The sequence below is a fragment of the Acanthochromis polyacanthus genome, chromosome 22, assembly GCF_021347895.1.
Source record: "Acanthochromis polyacanthus isolate Apoly-LR-REF ecotype Palm Island chromosome 22, KAUST_Apoly_ChrSc, whole genome shotgun sequence".
Taxonomy (NCBI): Eukaryota; Metazoa; Chordata; class Actinopteri; family Pomacentridae; genus Acanthochromis; species Acanthochromis polyacanthus.
In genome coordinates this window covers 29,348,146-29,370,348 of record NC_067134.1, presented here as the reverse complement: position 1 = coordinate 29,370,348, position 22,203 = coordinate 29,348,146, and the positions used below count along the sequence as shown (strand labels likewise).

General features: G+C 38.5%; 2 protein-coding genes across 13 annotated transcripts in view; one reads left to right on the top strand and one right to left on the bottom strand.

Annotated features, from left to right (window-relative positions):
- LOC110970828 (high affinity cGMP-specific 3',5'-cyclic phosphodiesterase 9A-like) overlaps window positions 1-22,203 on the bottom strand; it is a gene marked incomplete at its 3' end in the record, with an annotated part of 66,272 nt that overhangs the window by 2,812 nt on the left and 41,257 nt on the right. The window lies entirely within an intron of this gene.
- The window catches only part of LOC110945503 (nucleotide-binding oligomerization domain-containing protein 1-like), a 98,030-nt gene that overhangs the window by 66,750 nt on the left and 9,077 nt on the right, over window positions 1-22,203 (top strand). Inside the window, exons 1-12 of one of the 12 annotated variants that reach the window (XM_051942073.1) lie at window positions 118-339; window positions 3,274-3,350; window positions 3,465-3,618; window positions 3,699-3,752; window positions 4,651-4,773; window positions 7,138-8,776; window positions 8,882-9,145; window positions 9,816-10,223; window positions 14,436-14,891; window positions 16,210-16,653; window positions 17,055-17,507; window positions 18,993-19,442. In XM_051942073.1, coding sequence (XP_051798033.1) covers window positions 3,749-3,752; window positions 4,651-4,773; window positions 7,138-8,776; window positions 8,882-9,145; window positions 9,816-10,223; window positions 14,436-14,891; window positions 16,210-16,653; window positions 17,055-17,507; window positions 18,993-19,442 — 4,241 coding nt within the window. In that variant the 5' untranslated portion in view covers window positions 118-339; window positions 3,274-3,350; window positions 3,465-3,618; window positions 3,699-3,748. Of the gene's footprint in view, window positions 1-117; window positions 340-3,273; window positions 3,351-3,464; window positions 3,619-3,698; window positions 3,753-4,242; window positions 4,774-7,137; window positions 8,777-8,881; window positions 9,146-9,815; window positions 10,224-10,881; window positions 11,237-12,958; window positions 13,167-14,435; window positions 14,892-16,209; window positions 16,654-17,054; window positions 17,508-18,992; window positions 19,443-22,203 lie in introns of those variants that run through there. The other 11 variants (XM_051942077.1, XM_051942076.1, XM_051942074.1 and 8 more) reach the window with 11 other exon arrangements.

Genomic DNA, 22,203 nt, shown 5'->3' with positions numbered 1-22,203 from the left:
AGAAACCGCTTCTTAGACAACACTTCCTGTGCCGCTATTGATGCCTCTATTGATGATTGATTCTGGTATTGATCCACACTCCACACAAACATATAATCTATCTGTGTTTCTGGTCCGACAGTTCCATCTGGTGGATCTTTTGTGATCCTACAAGCTTCTGGAGCTCCACAGCAAAGTGAAACTGTCACAGACCAGGAAATGAATCAACTGGCTGCGTGAAAAGTCACACGGAGGAACCACAGACTGTCCGTGGAAAATACCCACTGGAGAAACTGTGAGGCAGTGGACAGAGTCACACAAGGTCGAGGAGAAAGATGAGGACTGTCTTTAAAAGATACAGTATGTTGATATCTGAACTTTTCTACACGTGAGGAAGAAACCACCGGCTTCAGTTTCCTCTTTCAGAGATGGAGTTCGGTAAAGTTGGAAAGATATTGACAGATTCGGACTTCCAGCGTTAATAACTCATTACATATAAGTTACCAAAACATAAACGATGCCTCTTTCCCATCGTTGTAAGGTAGACAATGTGCTACAAGCCCAGTTTTATCAAGAGTAGCGGAAATAACATTGGTGTCTATGAGGTGTGCACAGGGACCGTCTGCAAATAGCAAAACTGCTGCAACAGCGAAGAGAGACACAAATATTCAGTAACTTCACTCTGATGTACTGTAGTGTCACCAAAATCACTGCAACCTTCAACTGGCTGCTGCTGGTAAGACTAAAACTATTGATTTGATATTTTTAAAAAAATCATAATTTTAAGGAACTTATATTTTTAGTCAAATTCACTTATACGCTGTAGGAAAAGAAATAAAGTCCGTCCAACCATCAAAGGGGTCCTGCTGATCAAATGTTCAGTTTTTTTTAAACTTCCAAATATTGTCTGTACAGGCCTTATATTTTAGCTTAATTTTGGTGGCACTGCAGTGCATAAGAGTGAAGTTATTGAATATTTGTGTCTCTCTTCGCTGTTGCAGCGGTTTTACAATTTGCAGACGGTCCCTGTTGACCCCTCATGGACACCAATGTTATTTCTGCAGCTTTTAAGACAGCTACTGTTGATAAAACTGGGCTTGTAACACATTGTCTACCTTACAACAATGGGAAAAAGGTTTGTAGCTCATTGTCTACCTTACAACGATGGGAAGAAGACATCGTTTCTGTTTTGACGTTTGTCTTATGAGTTATTGATGCCGGAAGTCCTAATCTGGAATATCTTTCCAACTTCAGCAAACTTTCAATTCAGACGGTATGACAGCAGTGAAAGACGTTTATTTTCTCTTGTTGAAGACAAAACAAGCTGTGTGTGAGTAACTTCTGTGGCTTTAGGTTATTTAAATCTGTTTCTTTTCTTCGATAGGTTAGCTAACTTTGTGTCGGTGCTAGCAGAGTAGCTGTAGCTAACGAACGGAGCTAACATCCGGTTGCACTTGGCTTTTATTTTCACAAATTTATTTTCATATTTTACATATATTACTTTCTAACAGGCTGTTTTAAACTAGTTTTAACTCACAAACCAATACAATTTGTGAGCCCAACTGTATATTTTTAAACTCGGGAGGAAAGAAATAACGTTTATCAACTATCGCTAACAAACTGAGCTAACGGTTCGGTTGGAGTTAACGTTTATTTTTCTCTTTAACGTGTATTAATTTTTATCCAGCTGATTTAAAGACTTTTTAACGAACAAAACAACATAAATTATGAGCCCAACTATTATGTATTTTGCCCGGGAGGCAGAGAAGCAACTTAACGGTAACTTAACGGCTATAAAGTTAGCTTGAGTGGCCGCTGACAGACACCTGTTTTGCTCAGTTTCTGTTTTGTTTCCTGCTTTTGTGACATATTTGTCTGTTGCTTTCAGTGGGTAAGTTATTCTGTAAATATCCTGCCAGTAAAAAATTTAAAAAGTACTCAAAGGTATGTTTTAAATACGTTGTTTATGGTGAATAACTAGTTCATGCTAAAAGTAGCCTAAATTTAGCTTGTTGTTATTTCTGGAAGTTTCTCAGATATTGTGTTAATGGAGCAACAAGCAGCTTTATTTGTCTAAAAAATTAACAAATATGTTAACATAGAATGCAGTTGTTTTGATTATTGACTGTCAGATAAAGTTAAGAATCAAATTTTCTGTTGTTTTTGGGTTGAGCGGGTTTCTAAAAATGTTTGAACTGTTTAACTGGTGACAAGTCATTCACCATTAAGTCTGGTTAGTTGTGGCTTTAAAGGACAATGATGGATAGTGGAATCTGCATGACTGGTAACAACAGTACGACTTGTTAAAATAGAACTTTCTTGAAATGACACGATGCCACAGGTGAAAAGAGAAACATGAGAACCGGCTGTTGGCAGGTTTGATGCTTCCATTTCAGTTGGGATCGTTGCCAGGCACATGAACATCCATAAGTCCATCATTTGTCTTCTAGGAAATCATTTCACACGGTTCTGAATGTCTGACAACATGAACCGGTCCTCTAAAATGTCTGCTAACTTTGTCAAGCCCTCCAGGTAGAGCAGGACATCATTACACACTCATTAAGTCTGTGTGTTGTTGTACTTTGTTGTTCATTGACTTCCATTCTGTTGTAGAGATGACGTGTTCTGGAACAACAAATACTTCATCCCCCATTTAAAAGAGTGGATTGAGTTTCATAAAATATGACACGCTGCCTTCATATCTTTGTCGAGTATTATTTGAACAAAGTAGATTTTGTTTGTGGAGGTGGTTTCAGAAGTTATTTTTTCTTGATGACAAATAAATACCTGTCTACAGACAATTAGATGACTTGTTCTTCCTTACTTATATCCAAGACATAAATGTTATTTAAATATCACACATACATGTTGTAGTTCTGCTTCAAATCATGTTTAGTTAGCCTGTATTTGCTCTGAACAAAAAATAACTGTCATTTATCGGCTGATATTCAGTCAGCGTGTCTAAGAAGGTCAATAATAACTGTAAATCACAGCATAGATTGTCTGTGTGTGTTTTTAAATATTCATAGGAGGTGAAAATGTTTTTCAGCCTTTACTAGATCATAATGTTCTGCTTTCCAAAGACTGACAGGAGGACAAAATAAGGGTCACTCAGGGTCACCTGCAAAAATGCTTAAAGTCATATAAAAATATTTTGATTCCATAATAATTTGTCATTTATATGTTTCTTTTTCCTACACAAAAGTTAAGTTAGAAGATTAAATAATGGTCACTTCCTCTTCCTGAATTGTGATTTTTCTCATTTATTAACATGTAAACATTTTTTTATTTCAGAAGTTTCACTGCTGGACAGAGGATCTTTCTACTTTACTGTAAATTCATTCCCAATGTGTTCATACTGGAGGTTTCAGGTAAGTTTCATACTCGACCATGACTGGATCCAGAATATAGTTTTAGTGTCATTAATGACTTCATTTACATTCAGTAATTTGTCTTCAACTCATGACTCGTTATTTATTTTCCAGGTGTCCTCGGTATGGTGTCTCCTGCTGTCACTCTGGTCTTTCTGAGGCGGTTTATTTGTGTCCAACAGAAAATGAAGAGGATCACTGTTGGCCCATGAGGCTTCCTGGTCCCAATGGAGAGATGAGCAGGAGTGAAGGTGTGTGAGATCAACAGGTATTAATCACCTTTAACAGTAATCATTTATTATTCTGTGATATTTAAAATAAATTGTGATGAGGAAAATGTCGTTCCAGAGGTGGAGAGCAGCTGATGCAGTCTGTCATCAGTGGAGACGTTCAGGCTGATGTGTAAGTGTGTCTCTGTTCAGTCTGCATCAATCTGTGTATGATGGTGTTTTAACATTTAGGTTAAACTGGTTTTGTTGTCTCTTTTCGTATCTGTTCAGAAGAATAAATGTAGTTTTGTCTGGCCTTCAGACTTGGATGTTTGGAAAAAAACTGTGTAGACCACATTGAATACGATAACACACATTTATCTCTTTTACAATATTTTCAAAGAATTAAACAGTGGGATTAAAAATACCACGATCTGTTGATGTGAACAAAATGATGGCATTCTCAAATATTTGTTCACTGGTTAAAAGCAAACAGCAGTTTATTGGTCAGATTTACAGACTGATTTCAATATGAGACTGTTAACAGTCTAGAGATGTTTAATATTTACTGTTCTTGGAGCTGTTAGATTCTTTGGTGTATTTAATTGTTGGTTTTCATCTCTCACCCTCCCACTGACAATCCTGGTGGGTTTGACCATTTTAAAACTTCCTCAATTCCCCAGGTTCAGCCAGATGTATTACCTGTGCTGCAGACAGTTTATAAGGAGTTTAAATAACTACAGGTTAATATTGTTTGGATCCCCTTTTCATTTTGGTAGCAGGTTCTTAATTACATATCAAAGGTATGTAAAATGCAAAGAAATTTCTGTGAAGATTTGTGTTATTTTAAATTTTGAAAAGATTTTCACTTTTACTGCTGATCTATATTGTTCCTGTTACAAATCCACTAAAGAGGCTGAAGTGCAGGCAAGAGACATGACACCAGACGTAGGCAAAATAGCTAGTTATTGTAAGTACAGTATGTGATTACAAAACAAAAAACACACCAGTAGCAGCTTCTTTGAATTGAGATACACCATCAGAATTTATATTAAACCGCAAATGTTGCCACAGTTAAATTTTTCCTGTAGGGAGGCCGCCTCCTGTCCCTGAGAACAAGCCTGGTGCTTCCACTGGAACCCAGAAGTTTGACCTGCACCACTGGATCAGCTGCTTTTCCTTCAAGGAAGAAACACAAATGGACGACCTGCAAGGTATTGTGAATAAAAATTCAGCTCCAGAATGTGTCACATTTTTTGTTATTAATGTTAAATAGCACCCGTCTGATATGGATTTTTTGAGATTGATGCAGATTCTGATATTTGGCTGAAAAAAAATTCTGATAACCAATTAATAAATATATATATATATATATATATATATAAAATGAATAAAATAGCTTATTTTTGGTCTCTTAAGGCTTAAAACAACACATATATGAATTACAGGCAGAACATTTTACTGTTTTACAATAATTTGTCCTTTAGTATTTGTTTAATTTTACAACAGAGAAGAATTTTCAAAAACATGCAGCAAAACAGTAGACCTCGGAGGCATCATAAAACCTTAAAAAAAGAGTCAGTCTATAAATAAGGAATAAAATACATCTTGTCTTGTACTTCTTGTTGCTGCAACTCAGAGATAGGTATGTATGTACAGGGTGGGGAAGCAAAAATGTCCTGTCAGGTAAAAAACAACTATAATTCGGAATAACTTTTTTATTCTTTGGAATTTTGAACTGATTTCTTGAAGGACACAAATTTAAAGCTTTCAGAACATGTTTCTTCAATATGTCCTCCATCAGGAATGATGAAGGCCTCGATACAGCCTCTGAAAGAGGCACAGGCCCTCCTGATATCCTCCTTGGAGTAGGCCTCCCATTCCCTGGAGAATGCAGCCTTAAGTAAATCCATATTGGCATGAGGGGGGGCATTAGTCCTCAACTCAATAGCACCCCATCAGAAAAAATCCAGGGGGTTTAGATCAGGTGAGCTCGGGGGCCAAATGCCTTTGGGCCAGAAGTTCTCCATATTCTACTCACAGAAGTTTTGGACCTTGATTGATGTGTGAGCAGGAGCCCCATCTTGCTGCCACACATAGTTGTTGTCAGGGTAGGTGGCCTTCAGCCAGGGCAAAACGGTGTATCTCAGAACTTTGTAGCACACATCAGCCCCAATTTTCTGATCTGGCTTGAAGAAGTAGGGGGGCATCTTATTGCCATCTGAGCCCAAGACTCCCAGGACCATCTGGAGATCTCTTGGTGCCCAAACTGGATTGTCTGGCATGCTGGATGCGGCGAATGGTCCTCTCACTGATGCCAACAATCTTGGCAATGTCCTTCGGAGGGATTTGGGCATCCAGGAGATCACAAACTCTGTTGCGTTTTGCTTGTTGCTTGCTCACTTCACAATGCACCAAGGTCTGACAAATACTAAAAAGATCAGTTAAAGGTAAGGAACTTTGATTTTAATTATTGTTTTGATTACCTTCACTGTTTGGGCAGGACATTCAAATTTGTCAATGGGACATTTTTGCTTCCCCACCCTGTATACATTTTATTTCAGCTCTCTGATGCCCTTCAATGTTCACATTTTCTCTGCTCCATTATTTTCTTCACCATGAAGTGAGGACTCATATCAACCAAAATAAAAACCAAAGACATCTTTCTCAGATGTAAAACATGTCATCTTTGACAGAGTTGCATTTTAAATATATAAGAGTCACAAACAGTCCGACACTCATGTTCCTCCATAACAACACAGTGAGTTGCTGTTCCAGCCTCGGTCACGTTCTCGTATTTTCTGACAAAGTAAAACTCAGAGTGACATCATGACAGTGACCAAAGACAGACAGTAATGTTCATCATTTTACTGAATAAATCTCCTCCCCTCTGCATTCACACCCTCCTCCTTAAATGCTCCTCAACATGCAGGTGACGGAGTGATGAACACTCGTTCTGTACTCTCAGATATTTTGTACACTTATGTTATTTCTACACTGACTGACTTTTAAGCTGTTAGCTCATGCTATGCTAGGCTGGTGTAACGACAGCGATGTTATTGATAACATGAACAGACAGGGAGTAACTTAAGCTAGGTTAGCACAACTTTAGCAACGTCAGTGAAACGATGACCGACGTCATGACACATGGCAAAGAGAGTTCAACTGAAACGGGAAACATGTTGAGTCACTGTTAATTTCACAACGTAGTTATAAACTTACCTGTTGGCTCAGCCCACTCCTGTAATGTTGCCTGGTTGTAGCTTACTCCTGTATGCTACTGAGGACTAAATGAAGTTAGAGCTCCATGTGTTGGACAAACGGCACAAAGACATCATTCAACAGCATTTGCTGTTTTATAAGAAATTCAGAATATATCAGCATTTAATCGGCATAACTCCGGCCGATGATGATTATTTTGAAAAGGGAATCAGCTGGCTGATAAATCAGTCTAATGCTTCATTTACTTATCTGTATAATGCATTTTAATGTCTCTGGGTACAAATATTTATTACTCAGCAAGAGAACCACGGTTAATTTCTCGTACATTTATTTTCTTCCTGCTGTTTTCATTCTAGGACCGAGGCCGTGCCACAGATATCAGGCAAAGTTGAAGTCAGAAGTGAAAGAAATATCAAATGAGTTTTGGAAGGCCAGTAAAAATCTGTTTGAAGAAAACAGGAGGCCTGATCTGTCATACACCTCACTAGTATTAGATACAGAGGAGAGCCCCTCTCCATCGAAAATCAAAAGATTTAAGAGCAAGAAAAGCAACACGAGTCGACCTAAAAAACTGAAGACATACTTCCCTGAGAACAAACCAGAAGTTTCCCCCACTGACCTTCTGAAAACACATGAAAACATACTGTTGGTTGGGAAGCCTGGAATTGGAAAGACGACACTGGTTGGTGAAATGCTGAGACTCTGGGCAGAAAAGGACGACAAGGAGTTAGATTACATGTTTTACTTTGACATGAGGGAAACGTCCCAAATCAGACCAGCCATGACCCTGGAGGTACTTCTCTTCAAGGTGTTCAGTGAACCAGATGAAGGTGTGGATGAGGTCTTACAGGATATAAAGAGTAACTCTCATAATGTTACCATCATTTTTGATGGAGTCACAGATCTGTCTTCATCAGTGGTGCAGAGGCTTGTAAAGAAAGACCTACTACCTTATGCAAAGATCATCATAACCTGCAGACCAGATGATGAGGAAGACTTCTTCTCTGGGGACTGTCTCAGAGTGGAGGTGAAAGGTTTCAGTGAGCAGACCGTAAAGTCCTACTTATCTGCAACGCTCGACGAAGCACAGAAGGTTTTGAACAACTTGGAGTTGCTGACTCTTTGCCATGTCCCGATGTATGCTCTGATGGTGGCTGCCTGCTTTTCATCAGAAGACACTCAGCCATGCACTATAACAGGAATCTACATGGACATAGTTCGTTATTGTCTTCAGGTAAACAGCAGCGGAACAAAGAACAAAGATCTGAACGCCTTCATCAACACCAAGACAGAGGAAATACTGTCTTTGGCTGAAATAGCTTTTCTTGCTACTCAGGGAAAAACTGTGAACCTGACTGAAGTGTCCTGTAAAGACAGCTGTGTCCTTTGTTTCCTGAAACCACTTTTTATCAAAGTGGGCCGAACTGACACAGAAACTAGACATGCATTCCTCCATTACACACTGCAGGAGTTCTTTGCAGCTGTGTGGCTCTTGAAGAACCCTCATGAAATCAGGAACTTTTTTCTGCAGAGCCTCACTGAGGAGAAGAAACATATGAAGCATTTGATCCCTTTTATGTGTGGATTGTTGAATGATGAGAACCCAAGATTGATGAGGCATCTGATTCCAGCTGAAGAACTCAACAAAACATCTGGCTGGTTCTTCAAGGAGCTCATCACCACATTTGTCCCGGGTCTGTGTCAGCCAGATGTGGTTGATGCTGAGAACATTGAGCCTAATGTTGATGGGATGTTCTTATACCAGTGCTTGTATGAGTCCCAGTGTCCAGAAGCATGCATCTACCTTCTAGACAAACTGGACTACCATGTGGACCTCAGTGGAGAGAGTCCTGATCCTCACTGCTGCTGTGCTGTGGCCTATGTGGTCAGTCAGTCAAAGGAAAGGAAAATAAGGTTGAACCTTGAAGATGTCACGATATCAGAGCGAGGAATGAGGTCGCTGTTTGGATGCCTTCATAGTGTCCGATGGGATGAGTGAGTGTGTTTATTAGCATCACATTACTGCTTAGGTTACAACATCATTATATCGATACTTTACAGTGGATTTGTTTCATCATGAGGTTGTTCTTTAAATTGTAGGTGTGACCCTTTGCCACAGCAGCTGTGGAAGATTTTCCTTCTCAGTGAAGAACAGATGGACTACACAACCTTACTGGGCTTGGATGGAAATCAGATGCACCTTCCAGTGGAGGGTGAAAAACAGCTGTTTGAAAGAGCAGTGGAGGTCATGAAGAGGATGACAACAAAGGCCAGAGTCTGCCTCTACTGGAACAGAGCAGCTCCTGTCTGCCAGAGTCTCTGTGAATCTCTCTTGGAGGCTTTACCATCCATCAGCTCACTCAGGTATGGCGCTTTTACTCAACGTTAAGAATCAGGCAGGCCTCAGGCTAGTTTCATTGTGTAGTATGAGTCTAAATGAATATCTACTGTTATTACTGTTTTTAATGTTGGTAATAATGAAAAAGTACTACTGTTTGTACTTTGTTTTATGGTCTCAGAAATTCTGCTGCAGATGTGTCTAAATAATTATTGCTGCTGCATTTATGCACAATGAGTTTAATAAATACATTTCAGAACATTCAGGGTTTGGTGCTTCACAGACTGACATCTAAAGACAAAATATACAGAATTATTGGAAAATATAAAACTATGAATTATACTTTTTTATTATACTTGCACAGTTCTCTTGATACAAGAAGAAATCCATAACATTATATTGTTGTAGTGTCTTCAATATTCCTCTGATATTTATGCCTAATTCAATAGAAATATATTGTACTTTCTACACTACTGAAGTGGTTTATTTTTGTCAGTCGCCTTTGAATCTGAGCTTTACATCTCACAGCTCAGATAAATGATGATCTTATTCATAATTTATGTTTTCACAAGGAGCTGCCCTTTGCTTTATGTTTGTCTGGTTGCAAACATTAAACTGCAGTACGTAGAAAAACTACAGTATTTTTCCTTTTCATAAAGACTATATGGCAAGTGTTTTTATTCCTTACGCTTTCAGTGTCGTGCCTCAAGTATCAGGATCGTCAGAAGAATCCAGGTTCTTGGGGAAACTGTTCTGTGCAGCAGCAGAGAGAAAACAGCAGACAGGAGAGAAGATGCTGGAGCTGTTATCATCAGTGTGCAGATACAGAACGTTCCCTATCAAACAGAAATGGTGTGATTTCCTGCTGGACCTGTATTCTCATGTGACTGAAACGGATCTGAGAGTCCTTCCATCATTACAGTCAGTTTTCCAGTCTGGTCCTCCAGTCTGGTTCATAAACCTCTCAGAGAGAAAGACCTCCATCCTCCTGGAAGTGCTGAAACTCCAATCAGAGAAGAAACATGTAAAGCTGACAGGCTGTTCAGATGAAGAGAGTGAAGTGAGGAGTTTCCTGCAGTGTCTGCCTTATATCTCACAGCTCAGGTAATGACTTGTGCTTCGACTGAACTGAACAGCACTGAGATAATGTTGAAGAACTTCAATGAAGGTCTTTCACTCATCAAATTTAGCTGACGGAAGAATGAGCAACCAGCTTTTTAGAAATCTTGAATATTCAGCTGCAACACTTTGAAACATGTCAGTCTTCTGCCTGTAAGAGGATAAAGAAGTCAGCGTTGCTCCTTTGTTGTACGTCATTCTGTGAGGGGCTCCATTACTCCTTTAGTGCACGTTACTGTTCACTTGGAAAACCAGGTTGCCTTCAATCACTTGCTGTGGCTGAACATGACAGTTGCAGAATACATTTTCCTGAACTAATTGTGTCACAGTAAGACAATAAAATGTTTGAATCACAAGAACACTGCAGCTCTGTGACGGTAATGTGATGATCATACCTCTGCAGTAAAAAAGACAACAAAGACAAATGAAACATCTTGAAATTGTTGTGGGCATTTTTAATATGTCAGGAACTTCAAAATATACGTAATAAATCATCTCTAAATACACAGATAAAATCATTATCATTCCTATGTGTTGTAGTTGTTTATACAGCTGAGATCAAATCATCACAAAATGTTTTCTTCTTCCAGGTTTGTTCCTCAGAAATCAGGTCTTGATGAACAAACCAGGTTCTTCAGGAATCTGTTCTGTGCAGCAGCAGAGAGAGAACAGCAGACAGGAGAGAAGATACTGGAGCTGTTATTGTCAGTGTGCAGATACAAATCGATTCCTCTTCAATGGAAATGGTGTGATTTCCTGCTGGACCTGTACATCCATGAGACTAAAACAGGTCTGAGTGTCCTTCCATCATTACAGTCAGTTTTCCAGTCTGGTCCTCCAGTCTGGTTCATAAACCTCTCAGAGAGAAAGACCTCCATCCTCCTGGAAGTGCTGAAACTCCAGTCAGAGAAGAAACATGTGAAGCTGACACGCTGGTCTCATGAAGAGAGTGAAGTGAGGAGTTTCCTGCAGTGTCTGCCTTATATCTCACAGCTCAGGTAAGTGATTATATTTAACAGTATTTAACTGTTCAAATGAAGTTTTATTTTCATTCTAATTTTGTAAACATTTTATTTTGCATAAATACTAAGAGGTACAAACTCAAAATTCCAAAACTGTTTGTGTTGTGCCTCACTGTTAAGCATTTGTCACACTTGCAAGCTTTAACTGTCCTGAGTCAGCAGACTGCATCATACCTCAGACACCATGACCTGTTTGATACACGTTTGTATGACTGCTGCCAGTTGCTAAGTTAGGATTTGTCCTTTGACCTAAAACTAGAGCACACATCACATTCTGAGTCAGTTACCAGCAGAATGATCCAACCTTCATGTGAACGATCAGTACTGCTTATGAGAGGTGGATCTGTGGCTCCAGTCTAAAGAATAATTAGCTGTTTTGTGGCGAAGAAGAGGGAGACACGAGCTAGTTGCTGGTGAGTCAACTTTATTCTTCTCGAGCCACACACAGAATGCCGCGAAAACAATGTCAGCAACCAAACTATGGGTTCTCAGGCACGCCCCCTAAACCACCAAGTCCAATGAGTGAGAGAACCTCTTTAAGCTGTACACTACAGTTTGCTCATTGTTTTCTTGAACACTCCTGTTGATCCACAGTGTATTTGTCCCTCTGAGTTGGACCGTCAAGGCAGAGTTTTACTGTACCGGAATGAGGTGTCTGAGAGAGAACAGACAACATCAGTAAACTAGTACAATGATATGTGGATGCTCCAACTGTGCTGGAAGTGTTATATTGGTGCAAAAAGAGATGTCTGGGTTTGTCCAAGATCAATTAGTGGCTTCTCCCATTCCCCTTCAGAATCAGCTGTTTTTTATGTATAAAAACTTCAATATATTTAATGAAGCCATGCACAGTTTTAACCTTCTTACTAAGAATATCTTCAGGCATAAAGGGCTTTGAAATACGTAGGTTTGTGTTAAAATTTTGCACTTTTCAGTTATTTTTCATGCATTTTTGAGGCCTCATCACTTTATAAGTACAGGAGACAGACTCTGTAGATTTTCAAGGCTGAGAAAACATTTATGCTCTGTTAAAAACTGCAACCAGATCCATTTAAATCCACTCCAGGTGTCACAGGTGTTCTTGTTTTGGTTCAACATGTGTATTTTCCTGTAACCCACTTTGAGAATTGGTGTTGTGGAACATATTCTAATTTCCAAAGCAACACATGACAGAGTAATAGAAACAAGCATACCCTGCCTCTTCTTATCTCCTGACTGGAGTGAACTTTACTGATCATGAAAATTCTACAGCCTTATAGTGAGCAACAAATGAAGTTTACAGATGTCAGTGGTTGTGAGTCAATGATTGTTTAAAAAGGTTTGGCTGCTCTGATGAAAGATGTGATGAAAATTGAGTTTCATTAGATAAAAGATGAACATGGACAAGATAAAGTTAATTAGTTGTGTGTGGTTGTATTCATACGACTGAGATCAGATCATTAAAATGTTTTGTTTCTCATTGTTCCAGTGTCGTTCCACTGTGGTCAGATCCTGACAAACAAACCAGGTTCTTGGGGAATCTGTTCTGTGCAGCAGCAGAGAGAGAACAGCAGACAGGAGAGAAGATGCTGGATCTGTTATCATCAGTGTGCTGCTATGAAACTTTCCCTTTTGATGCCAAATCCATAGATGATCAATATCGTTGTGATTTCCTCCTGGATCTGTTCTCCCATGTGAAGGACTGTGAGACTAAAACAGGTCTGAGAGTCCTTCAATCATTACAGTCAGTTTTCCAGTCAGCTCCTCCAGTCTGGTTCATAAACCTCTCAGAGAGAAAGACCTCCATCCTCCTGGAAGTGCTGAAACTCCAATCAGAGAAGAAACAAATGGAACTGACAGGCTGTTCAGATGAAGAGAGTGAAGTGAGGAGTTTCCTGCAATGTCTGCCTTATATCTCACAGCTCAGGTAAATGAATTGTCCTTCACACAGTAAACTCTATGTAAGATTCCTTTCCAGTTCCCACAGTGTGTTAGAGCTGTTTTCTAAATACCAGAAGAAACAAACAAGTGGTATGCTGTTTAAATCAGTTCTGTCAGAAATATTAGCACCTTATTAATTCAAATCAAGAGGGATTGAATTGTTTGAAAAAGTAGTTTCTGAAGCTCCTTGAAGAGAACTTTTCTTTATTCAAGTTAAGTAAGCCATGAATCTACTACGTTAATGTTTTTAATATTACTGTGACTCTTGTTTATCATCATTATTATTGCTTCACGTTGTGACTTCGTCCTCTTGGGGTCATATTTCAGTTCTATTTTGTCTTTTCTCCATTTCATAGAAATACATTTTAGAATTCCCATAACAATATTAGCAGTTTCTTGCCTTGGAATCTTTCTTTTTTAATCAGTATTATATTTCTACATTGTAACTTTGTTCAGAAGAGGTGATATTTCAGTTCTATTTTCACTCAGCCCTTATTCAGAGTACAACACTGTTCTCTTTACACCACTATATTTATTTAGTTTTTTAGTTGTATTCTGTGTTTGATTTAGAGATCTATATGTATGTATGATCAGCTTATGAAACTGGGAGCTTATAATAGATTTTAACAAAAAACAGCCAGATGCCAACTCATTTCTGTCATTTGTAAAGTGCCCATATGTGATTTAGAGTGTTGGTGTCATGAGTCTGAATTGTTTCTTAATTTTAAATCGGTTGTGTTTACGTTAAGTAGGTAGGTGAAGTATTTTTAGATTCTAACTTTAGTATATCATGTTTAAAATCAGTCTTATTTTTAGTCGACTGAACAGCACTAGGTAAAGTTGAAGAACTTCAATGAAGGTCTTTCACTCATCAAATTGAGCTGATAGAAGAACGAGCAACCAGCTTTTTAGAAATCTTGAATATTCAGCTGCAACACTTTGAAACATGTCAGTCTTCTGCCTGTAAGAGAATAAAGAAGGAAGATAAGACAATGATGTGAACCATAAGAACTCTGCAGCTCTGTGACAGTAATGCAGGTGTGTTATTACCTCCCCAGTAGAAAATGGTAAGATTCACATTTTAAGAAGACTCTTTTAATTTAAGCCTGTGAGTATTTTCAATGTGCCAGGAGCTTCAAAAATAAACAATAAATGATCTATTAATGCACAGATAAAATGGGTATTATTCCTATGTGTGGTTGTTTATACAGCTGAGATCAGATCATCTCAAGATGTTTTCTTCTTATTGTTCCAGTTTTGTTCCCCTGAAATCAAGTCTTGATGAACAAATCAGGTTCTTGGGGAATCTGTTCTGTGCAGCAGCAGAGAGAGAACAGCAGACAGGAGAGAAGATGCTGGATCTGTTATCATCAGTGTTCAGCGATGAAACACGACCTTTCAGTGATCTATACAATTACAGCTTTGATGGTGATAATATAGAAGAAGTCTGTAAAGCCCTGCAGGATCTGTTCTCCCATGTGAAGGACTGTGAGACTAAAACAGGTCTGAGAGTCCTTCCATCATTACAGTCAGTTTTCCAGTCTGGTCCTCCTTTCTGGGTCATAAACCTCTCAGAGAGAAAGACCTCCATCCTCCTGGAAGTGCTGAAACTACAGTCAGAGAAGAAACAGGTCATTCTGACAGGCTGGTCAGACAAAAAGAATAAAGTGAGGAGTTTCCTGCAGTGTCTACCTCATATCTCACAGCTCAGGTAATGACTTGTGCTTCAAATGATTCACTTTATATAGTACTTTAGAGTTCTTTGTTTGGACATAAAGTGAGTAGATAGATGTTGATGTACTTGTTAGTTTCAGTGAAAGCTCTCACCTTCTTCAGAAGCATCTCACTGACAGTGTGTGACGTGTCAACCAGCAGATTTTAACAGCCGGCATACGCAGCACGCCCCGTAGAACCACCAGATTCACTTTATGTCTGAACAAAAGAAGTCAGAACTACGACATTAATAAGAAGATATGATGAACATTTTTGAGTGATTCTCTTTGTTAGAAGTCCATGAGTTTATTGTATTGTTATAAATATTCCTGTGATTTTTCTTTACCATCAGTATTATATTTCTACATCATAACTTTATTCAGGAGACGTGATATTCCAGTTCTATTTTCACTCAGTCCCTGTTCAGAGAAAATCACTCTACATCACTGTATTTATTTGTTTTGTTACTTTTTGTCTTTGAATCTGAGATTTATATCTATTTATATTCAGTTTATAAAACTTGTCCCTGATGATAAGAACAACAGAACACCAACTAAAGTAATTTCTATCATTTCTAAAGTGCCCATAAGTGATTTAGAGTGTTGGTGTCATGAGTCTGAATTATTTCTTCATTATTAATCAATCATGTTTACAGTATGTAGGTAGGTGCAGTATGTTCTGGTTCTTACTTCAGTACATCTTGTTTTAATCACCTCACTCATGTTTTTAGTCGACTGAACTGAACAGCACTGAGATAATGTTGAAGAACTTCAATGAAGGTCTTTCACTCATCAAATTTAGCTGACGGAAGAATGAGCAAACAGCTTTTTAGAAATCTTGAATATTCAGCTGCAACACTTTGAAACATGTCAGTCTTCTGCCTGTAAGAGGATAAAGAAGTCAGCGTTGCTCCTTTGTTGTACGTCATTCTGTGAGGGGCTCCATTACTCCTTTAGTGCACGTTACTGTTCACATGGAAAACCAGGTTGCCTTCAATCACTTGCTGTGGCTGAACATGACAGTTGCAGAATACATTTTCCTGAACTAATTGTGTGACAGTAAGACAATAAAATGTTTGAATCACAAGAACACTGTAACTCTGTGACAGTAATGTGATGATCATACCTCTGCAGTAAAATAAAACATAGACAAACCTTGAAATTAAATTGTTGTAGGTATTTTTAATCTGTCAGGAACTTCAAAATATACATAATAAATCAACTATAAATACGCAGATAAAATCATTATCATTCCTATGTGTTGTAGTTGTTTATACAGCTGAGATCAAATCATCACAAAATGTTTTCTTCTTCCAGGTTTGTTCCTCGGAAATCAGGTCTTGACAAACAAACCAGGTTCTTGGGGAATCTGTTCTGTGCAGCAGCAGAGAGAGAACAGCAGACAGGCGAGAAGATGCTGGATCTGTTATCATCAGTGTACAGCGATGACACATTACCTTTTAGTGACAAATTTATGGGTTCTTCTATTGAACATCGCTGTAATGTCCTCCTGGATCTGTGCTCCCATGTGAAGGACTGTGAGACGAAAACAGGTCTGAGAGTCCTTCCATCATTACAGTCAGTTTTCCAGTCTGGTCCTCCAGTCTGGATCATAAACCTCTCAGAGAGAAAGACCTCCATGCTCCTGGAAGTGCTGAAACTCCAGTCAGAGAAGAAACAAGTGCAACTGAGAGGCTGTTCAGATGAAGAGAGTGAAGTGAGGAGTTTCCTGCAGTGTCTGCCTTATATCTCACAGCTCAGGTAAATCATTTGTTCTTTACATGATTCACTGCTTACAATGAGAAATCCAGAGAATTGTAACTTTATTGTTCTAAATATTCCCGTGATCTTTGTTTGTCATCAGGATTACATTCTTTGATTGTGTCTTTATTCATAATGGTCATATTTCAGTTCTATTTCATCTCTGGCCCATTTCAAATATAGTTGTATCAGAGTACACCACTATATTTAGTAGAAGTACAACAGTAGAAGGTCTGAAAGTTTAAAGTGATATTTTGAATATCTCAGCAGCTTCCAAACATAAAAACTCCCATAAACCATCTATTACTGCACAGATAAAACAGGAATAATCTCTGAGATGTGGCTGTATTTATGCAGCTGAGATCAGATAATCACAACATGTTTTCTTCTTATTGTTCCAGTTTTGTTCCCCTGACATCACGTCTTGATGAACAAACCAGGTTCTTGGGGAATCTGTTCTGTGCAGCAGCAGAGAGAGAACATCAGACAGGAGAGAAGACAGTGGAGCTGTTATCATCAGTGTGCACGTACAAAACATTTCCTTTGAGTGACACATATATGGATGAGGATGATGATGATGATGAACATCGGTGTGATTTCCTCCTGGATCTGTTCTCCCATGTGAAGGACTGTGAGACTAAAACAGGTCTGAGAGTCCTTCCATCATTACAGTCAGTTTTCCAGTCTGGTCCTCCAGTCTGGTTCATAAACCTCTCAGAGAGAAAGACCTCCATCCTCCTGGAAGTGCTCAAACTCCAATCAGAGAAGAAACAAGTGGAACTGACAGGCTGTTCAGATGAAGAGAGTGAAGTGAGGAGTTTCCTGCAGTGTCTGCCTTATATCTCACAGCTCAGGTAAATAATTTGTTCTTTACATGATTCACTGCTTATGTAGTGAATACATTGTCTTCACAGATTGTCTTCTGTCTTTTTTCTAGGTCCTCATTTACTAAAAATATACTTGGTCTAAAGATAATAGTTGCAGTAGTCTCACAGGTAAAAACACTCTGAGAGATACCCCGGGGTAGATCTGACTCTGCCCTCTGATGCCCTGTCTTTTATACTTTTCTGGCTCTGGGTTTCCACGCCCCAGGTCCAGCCTATTTTTTAGTATGAACATCACACCTTCCTTGACACTATTATATCATTTATTCAGTTTTTAATAGTGACTGGGACTCCTGGTGTTTTCCCAAAAAAAATCAATAGTAGAGCAGAGTCAGCAGGAGGGGGCCAATTCCCTCCCACTGTCTCCCTGTCAACCAATCAGAACCTTTATTTACCACGAGGCATCTCATTCACACAAGTTCTTTATACTCTTTACACCTCAGCATATCTACCCAAGGTACACCTCCTTGTCCCCTCTGCAGCAGGCAGACTGATCTTCTCATATCATGCTGACTCTCTCTAGATCTGAACCTTGAGCTGTGGCGCAGTTTAAATTCTCCCCTCACTGCAGTGTAGCACTTTAATTTTAATTTTAATTCCCCATTTTTTCACCAGTTTATTTCCCATTCTTCAACACTTACAATGAGAAATCCAGAGAATTCTAACTTTATTGTTCTAAATATTCCTGTGATCTTTGTTTGTCATCAGGATTACATTCTTTGATTGTGACTTTATTCATAATGGTCATATTTCAGTTCTATTTCATCTCTGGCCCATTTCAAATATAGTTGTATCAGAGTACACCACTATATTTATGTCTTTATTTTAGTTGTCTTTGAATCTCAGACTTTATATCCGTGTGTGGTCAGATTAGATTTAGATTTTTGTTGTCATGTCTTTTGGTCCTTGATTTAAATCAGTTGTGTTTTCATTCAGTAGGAAGTTTCAGTGTTTTCAGTCATTACTCCACTACATCATGTGTTCAGACACTCACTCATATTTTTAATCATCAGAACAGCAGCATGAAGCCTAACAGGCAGCTGAACTACATTAAGATCACTGACTGATGACAGTTAGCAGAGAAAAAGAATGTAAACACAGCTTTTTAATTGGAAATATGTAACTAACAGTTTAGAACCATGGGAGAGTTTTGTGTCTGTTTGAAAATATTGTAATGATGTGAATAATAATAATGAGACTGTAAGTCAGTGACATTAATGCAGTCGTTGTTCCCTTTTGATAAAACCTGGTGATAAAATAAAAACAAAAAGTACAACAACAGAAGGTCTGAAAGTTTAAAGTGATATTTTGAATATCTCAGCAGCTTCCAAACATAAAAACTCCCATAAACCATCTATTACTGCACAGATAAAACAGGAATAATCTCTGAGATGTGGCTGTATTTATGCAGCTGAGATCAAATCATCACAAAGTGTTTCCTTCTTTTTCTTGCAGTGTTTATTGGGAGTCATTTGATGATGACATCACCAGGTTCTTGGGGAATCTGTTCTGTGCAGCAGCAGAGAGAGAACATCAGACAGGAGAGAAGACAGTGGAGCTGTTATTATCAGTGTGCAGCGATGACACACTACCTTTTCGTGACACACATTTGGATAATAATAACGATTATATTCAATATCAGTGTGATTTCCTCCTGGATCTGTGCTCCCATGTGAAGGACTGTGAGACTAAAACAGGTCTGAGAGTCCTTCCATCATTACAGTCAGTCTTCCAGTCAACTCCTCCAGTCTGGTCCATCGACTTCTCAGAGAGAAAGACCTCCATCCTCCTGGAAGTGCTGAAACTCCAATCAGAGACGAAACAAGTGGAACTGAGAGGCTGTTCAGATGAAGAGAGTGAAGTGAGGAGTTTCCTGCAGTGTCTGCCTTATATCTCACAGCTCAGGTAAATAATTTGTTCTTGACATGATTCACTGCTTTTTTAGTGGATACATTGTTTTCACAGATTAAGTCTTCTGTCTTTATTCTAGGTCCTCATTTACTAAAAATATCCTTGGTCAAAAGATAATAGTTGCAGCAGTCTCACCAATGAAAAACAGAGAAGAGTCTTGGAGCAATCTTCAGATTCAAAAATAAAGTGTTTATTCTGTGCAGCACAGGTCCAAACACTCTGAGATACCCCGGGGTAGATCTGACTCTGCCCTCTGATGCCCTGTCTTTTATACTTTTCTGGCTCTGGGTTTCCACGCCCCAGGTCCAGCCTATTTTTTAGTATGAACATCACACCTTCCTTGACACTATTACATCATTTATTCAGTTTTTAATAGTGACTGGGACTCCTGGTGTTTTCCCAAAAAAAATCAACAGTAGAGCAGAGTCAGCAGGAGGGGGCCAATTCCCTCCCCCTGTCTCCCTGCCAACCAATCAGAACCTTTATTTACCACGAGGCATCTCATTCAGACAAGTTCTTTATACTCTTTACACCTCAGCATATCTACCCAAGGTACACCTCCTTGTCCCCTCTGCAGCAGGCAGACTGATCTTCTCATATCATGCTGACTATCTCTAGATCTGAACCTTGAGCTGTGGCGCAGTTTAAATTCTCCCCTCACTGCAGTGCAGCACTTTAATTTTAATTCCCCATTTTTTCACCAGTTTATTTCCCATTCTTCAACACTTACAATGAGAAATCCAGAGAATTCTAACTTTATTGTTCTAAATATTCCTGTGATCTTTGTTTGTCATCAGGATTACATTCTTTGATTGTGCCTTTATTCATAATGGTCATATTTCAGTTCTATTTCATCTCTGGCCCATTTCAAATATAGTTGTATCAGAGTACACCACTATATTTATTCATTTATTTTAGTTGTCTTTGAATCTCAGACTTTATATCCGTGTGTGGTCAGATTAGATTGAGATTTTTGTTGTCATGTCTTTTGGTCCTTGATTTAAATCAGTTGTGTTTTCATTCAGTAGGAAGTTTCAGTGTTTTCAGTCATTACTCCACTACATCATGTGTTCAGACACTCACTCATATTTTTAATCATCAGAACAGCAGCATGAAGCCTAACAGGCAGCTGAACTCCATTAAGATCACTGACTGATGACAGTTAGCAGAGAAAAAGAATGTAAACACAGCTTTTTAATTGGAAATATGTAACTAACAGTTTAGAACCATGGGAGAGTTTTGTGTCTGTTTGAAAATATTGTAATGATGTCAATAATAATAATGAGACTGTAAGTCAGTGACATTAATGCAGTCGTTGTTCCCTTTTGATAAAACCTGATGATAAAATAAAAACAAAAAGTACAACAGTAGAAGGTCTGAAAGTTTAAAGTGATATTTTGAATATCTCAGCAGCTTCCAAACAAAGAAACTCCCATAAACCATCTATTACTGCACAGATAAAACAGGAATAATCTCTGAGATGTGGCTGTATTTATGCAGCTGAGATCAAATCATCACAAAGTGTTTCCTTCTTTTTCTTGCAGTGTTTATTGGGAGTCATTTGATGATGACATCACCAGGTTCTTGGGGAATCTGTTCTGTGCAGCAGCAGAGAGAGAACAGCAGACAGGAGAGAAGACAGTGGAGCTGTTATTATCAGTGTGCACATACAATAAATTTCCTTTTAGTGACAGATATATGGATGATGATGATTATTCTCAACATCAGTGTAATGCCCTCCTGGATCTGTTCTCCCATCTGAAGGACTGTGAGACTAAAACAGGTCTGAGAGTCCTTCCATCATTACAGTCAGTTTTCCATTCTGGTCCTCCAGTCTGGTTCATAAACCTCTCAGAGAGAAATACCTCCATCCTCCTGGAAGTGCTGAAACTCCAATCAGAAAAGAAACACGTGAAGCTGACAGGCTGTTCAGATGAAGAGAGTGAAGTGAGGAGTTTCCTGCAGTGTCTGCCTTATATCTCACAGCTCAGGTAAATCATTTGTTCTTTACATGATTCACTGCTTAAAATGAGAAATCCAGGGAATTCTAACTTTATTGTTCTAAATATTCCTGTGATCTTTCTTTGTCATCAGGATTACATTCTTTGATTGTGACTTTCTTCATAATGGTCATATTTCAGTTCTATTTCATCTCTGGCCCATTTCAAATATAGTTGTATCAGAGTACACCACTATATTTATGTCTTTATTTTAGTTGTCTTTGAATCTCAGACTTTATATCCGTGTGTGGTCAGATTAGATTGAGATTTTTGTTGTCATGTCTTTTGGTCCTTGATTTAAATCAGTTGTGTTTTCATTCAGTAGGAAGTTTCAGTGTTTTCAGTCATTACTCCACTACATCATGTGTTCAGACACTCACTCATATTTTTAATCATCAGAACAGCAGCATGAAGCCTAACAGGCAGCTGAACTCCATTAAGATCACTGACTGATGACAGTTAGCAGAGAAAAAGAATGTAAACACAGCTTTTTAATTGGAAATATGTAACTAACAGTTTAGAACCATGGGAGAGTTTTGTGTCTGTTTGAAAATATTGTAATGATGTCAATAATAATAATGAGACTGTAAGTCAGTGACATTAATGCAGTCGTTGTTCCCTTTTGATAAAACCTGATGATAAAATAAAAACAAAAAGTACAACAGTAGAAGGTCTGAAAGTTTAAAGTGATATTTTGAATATCTCAGCAGCTTCCAAACAAAGAAACTCCCATAAACCATCTATTACTGCACAGA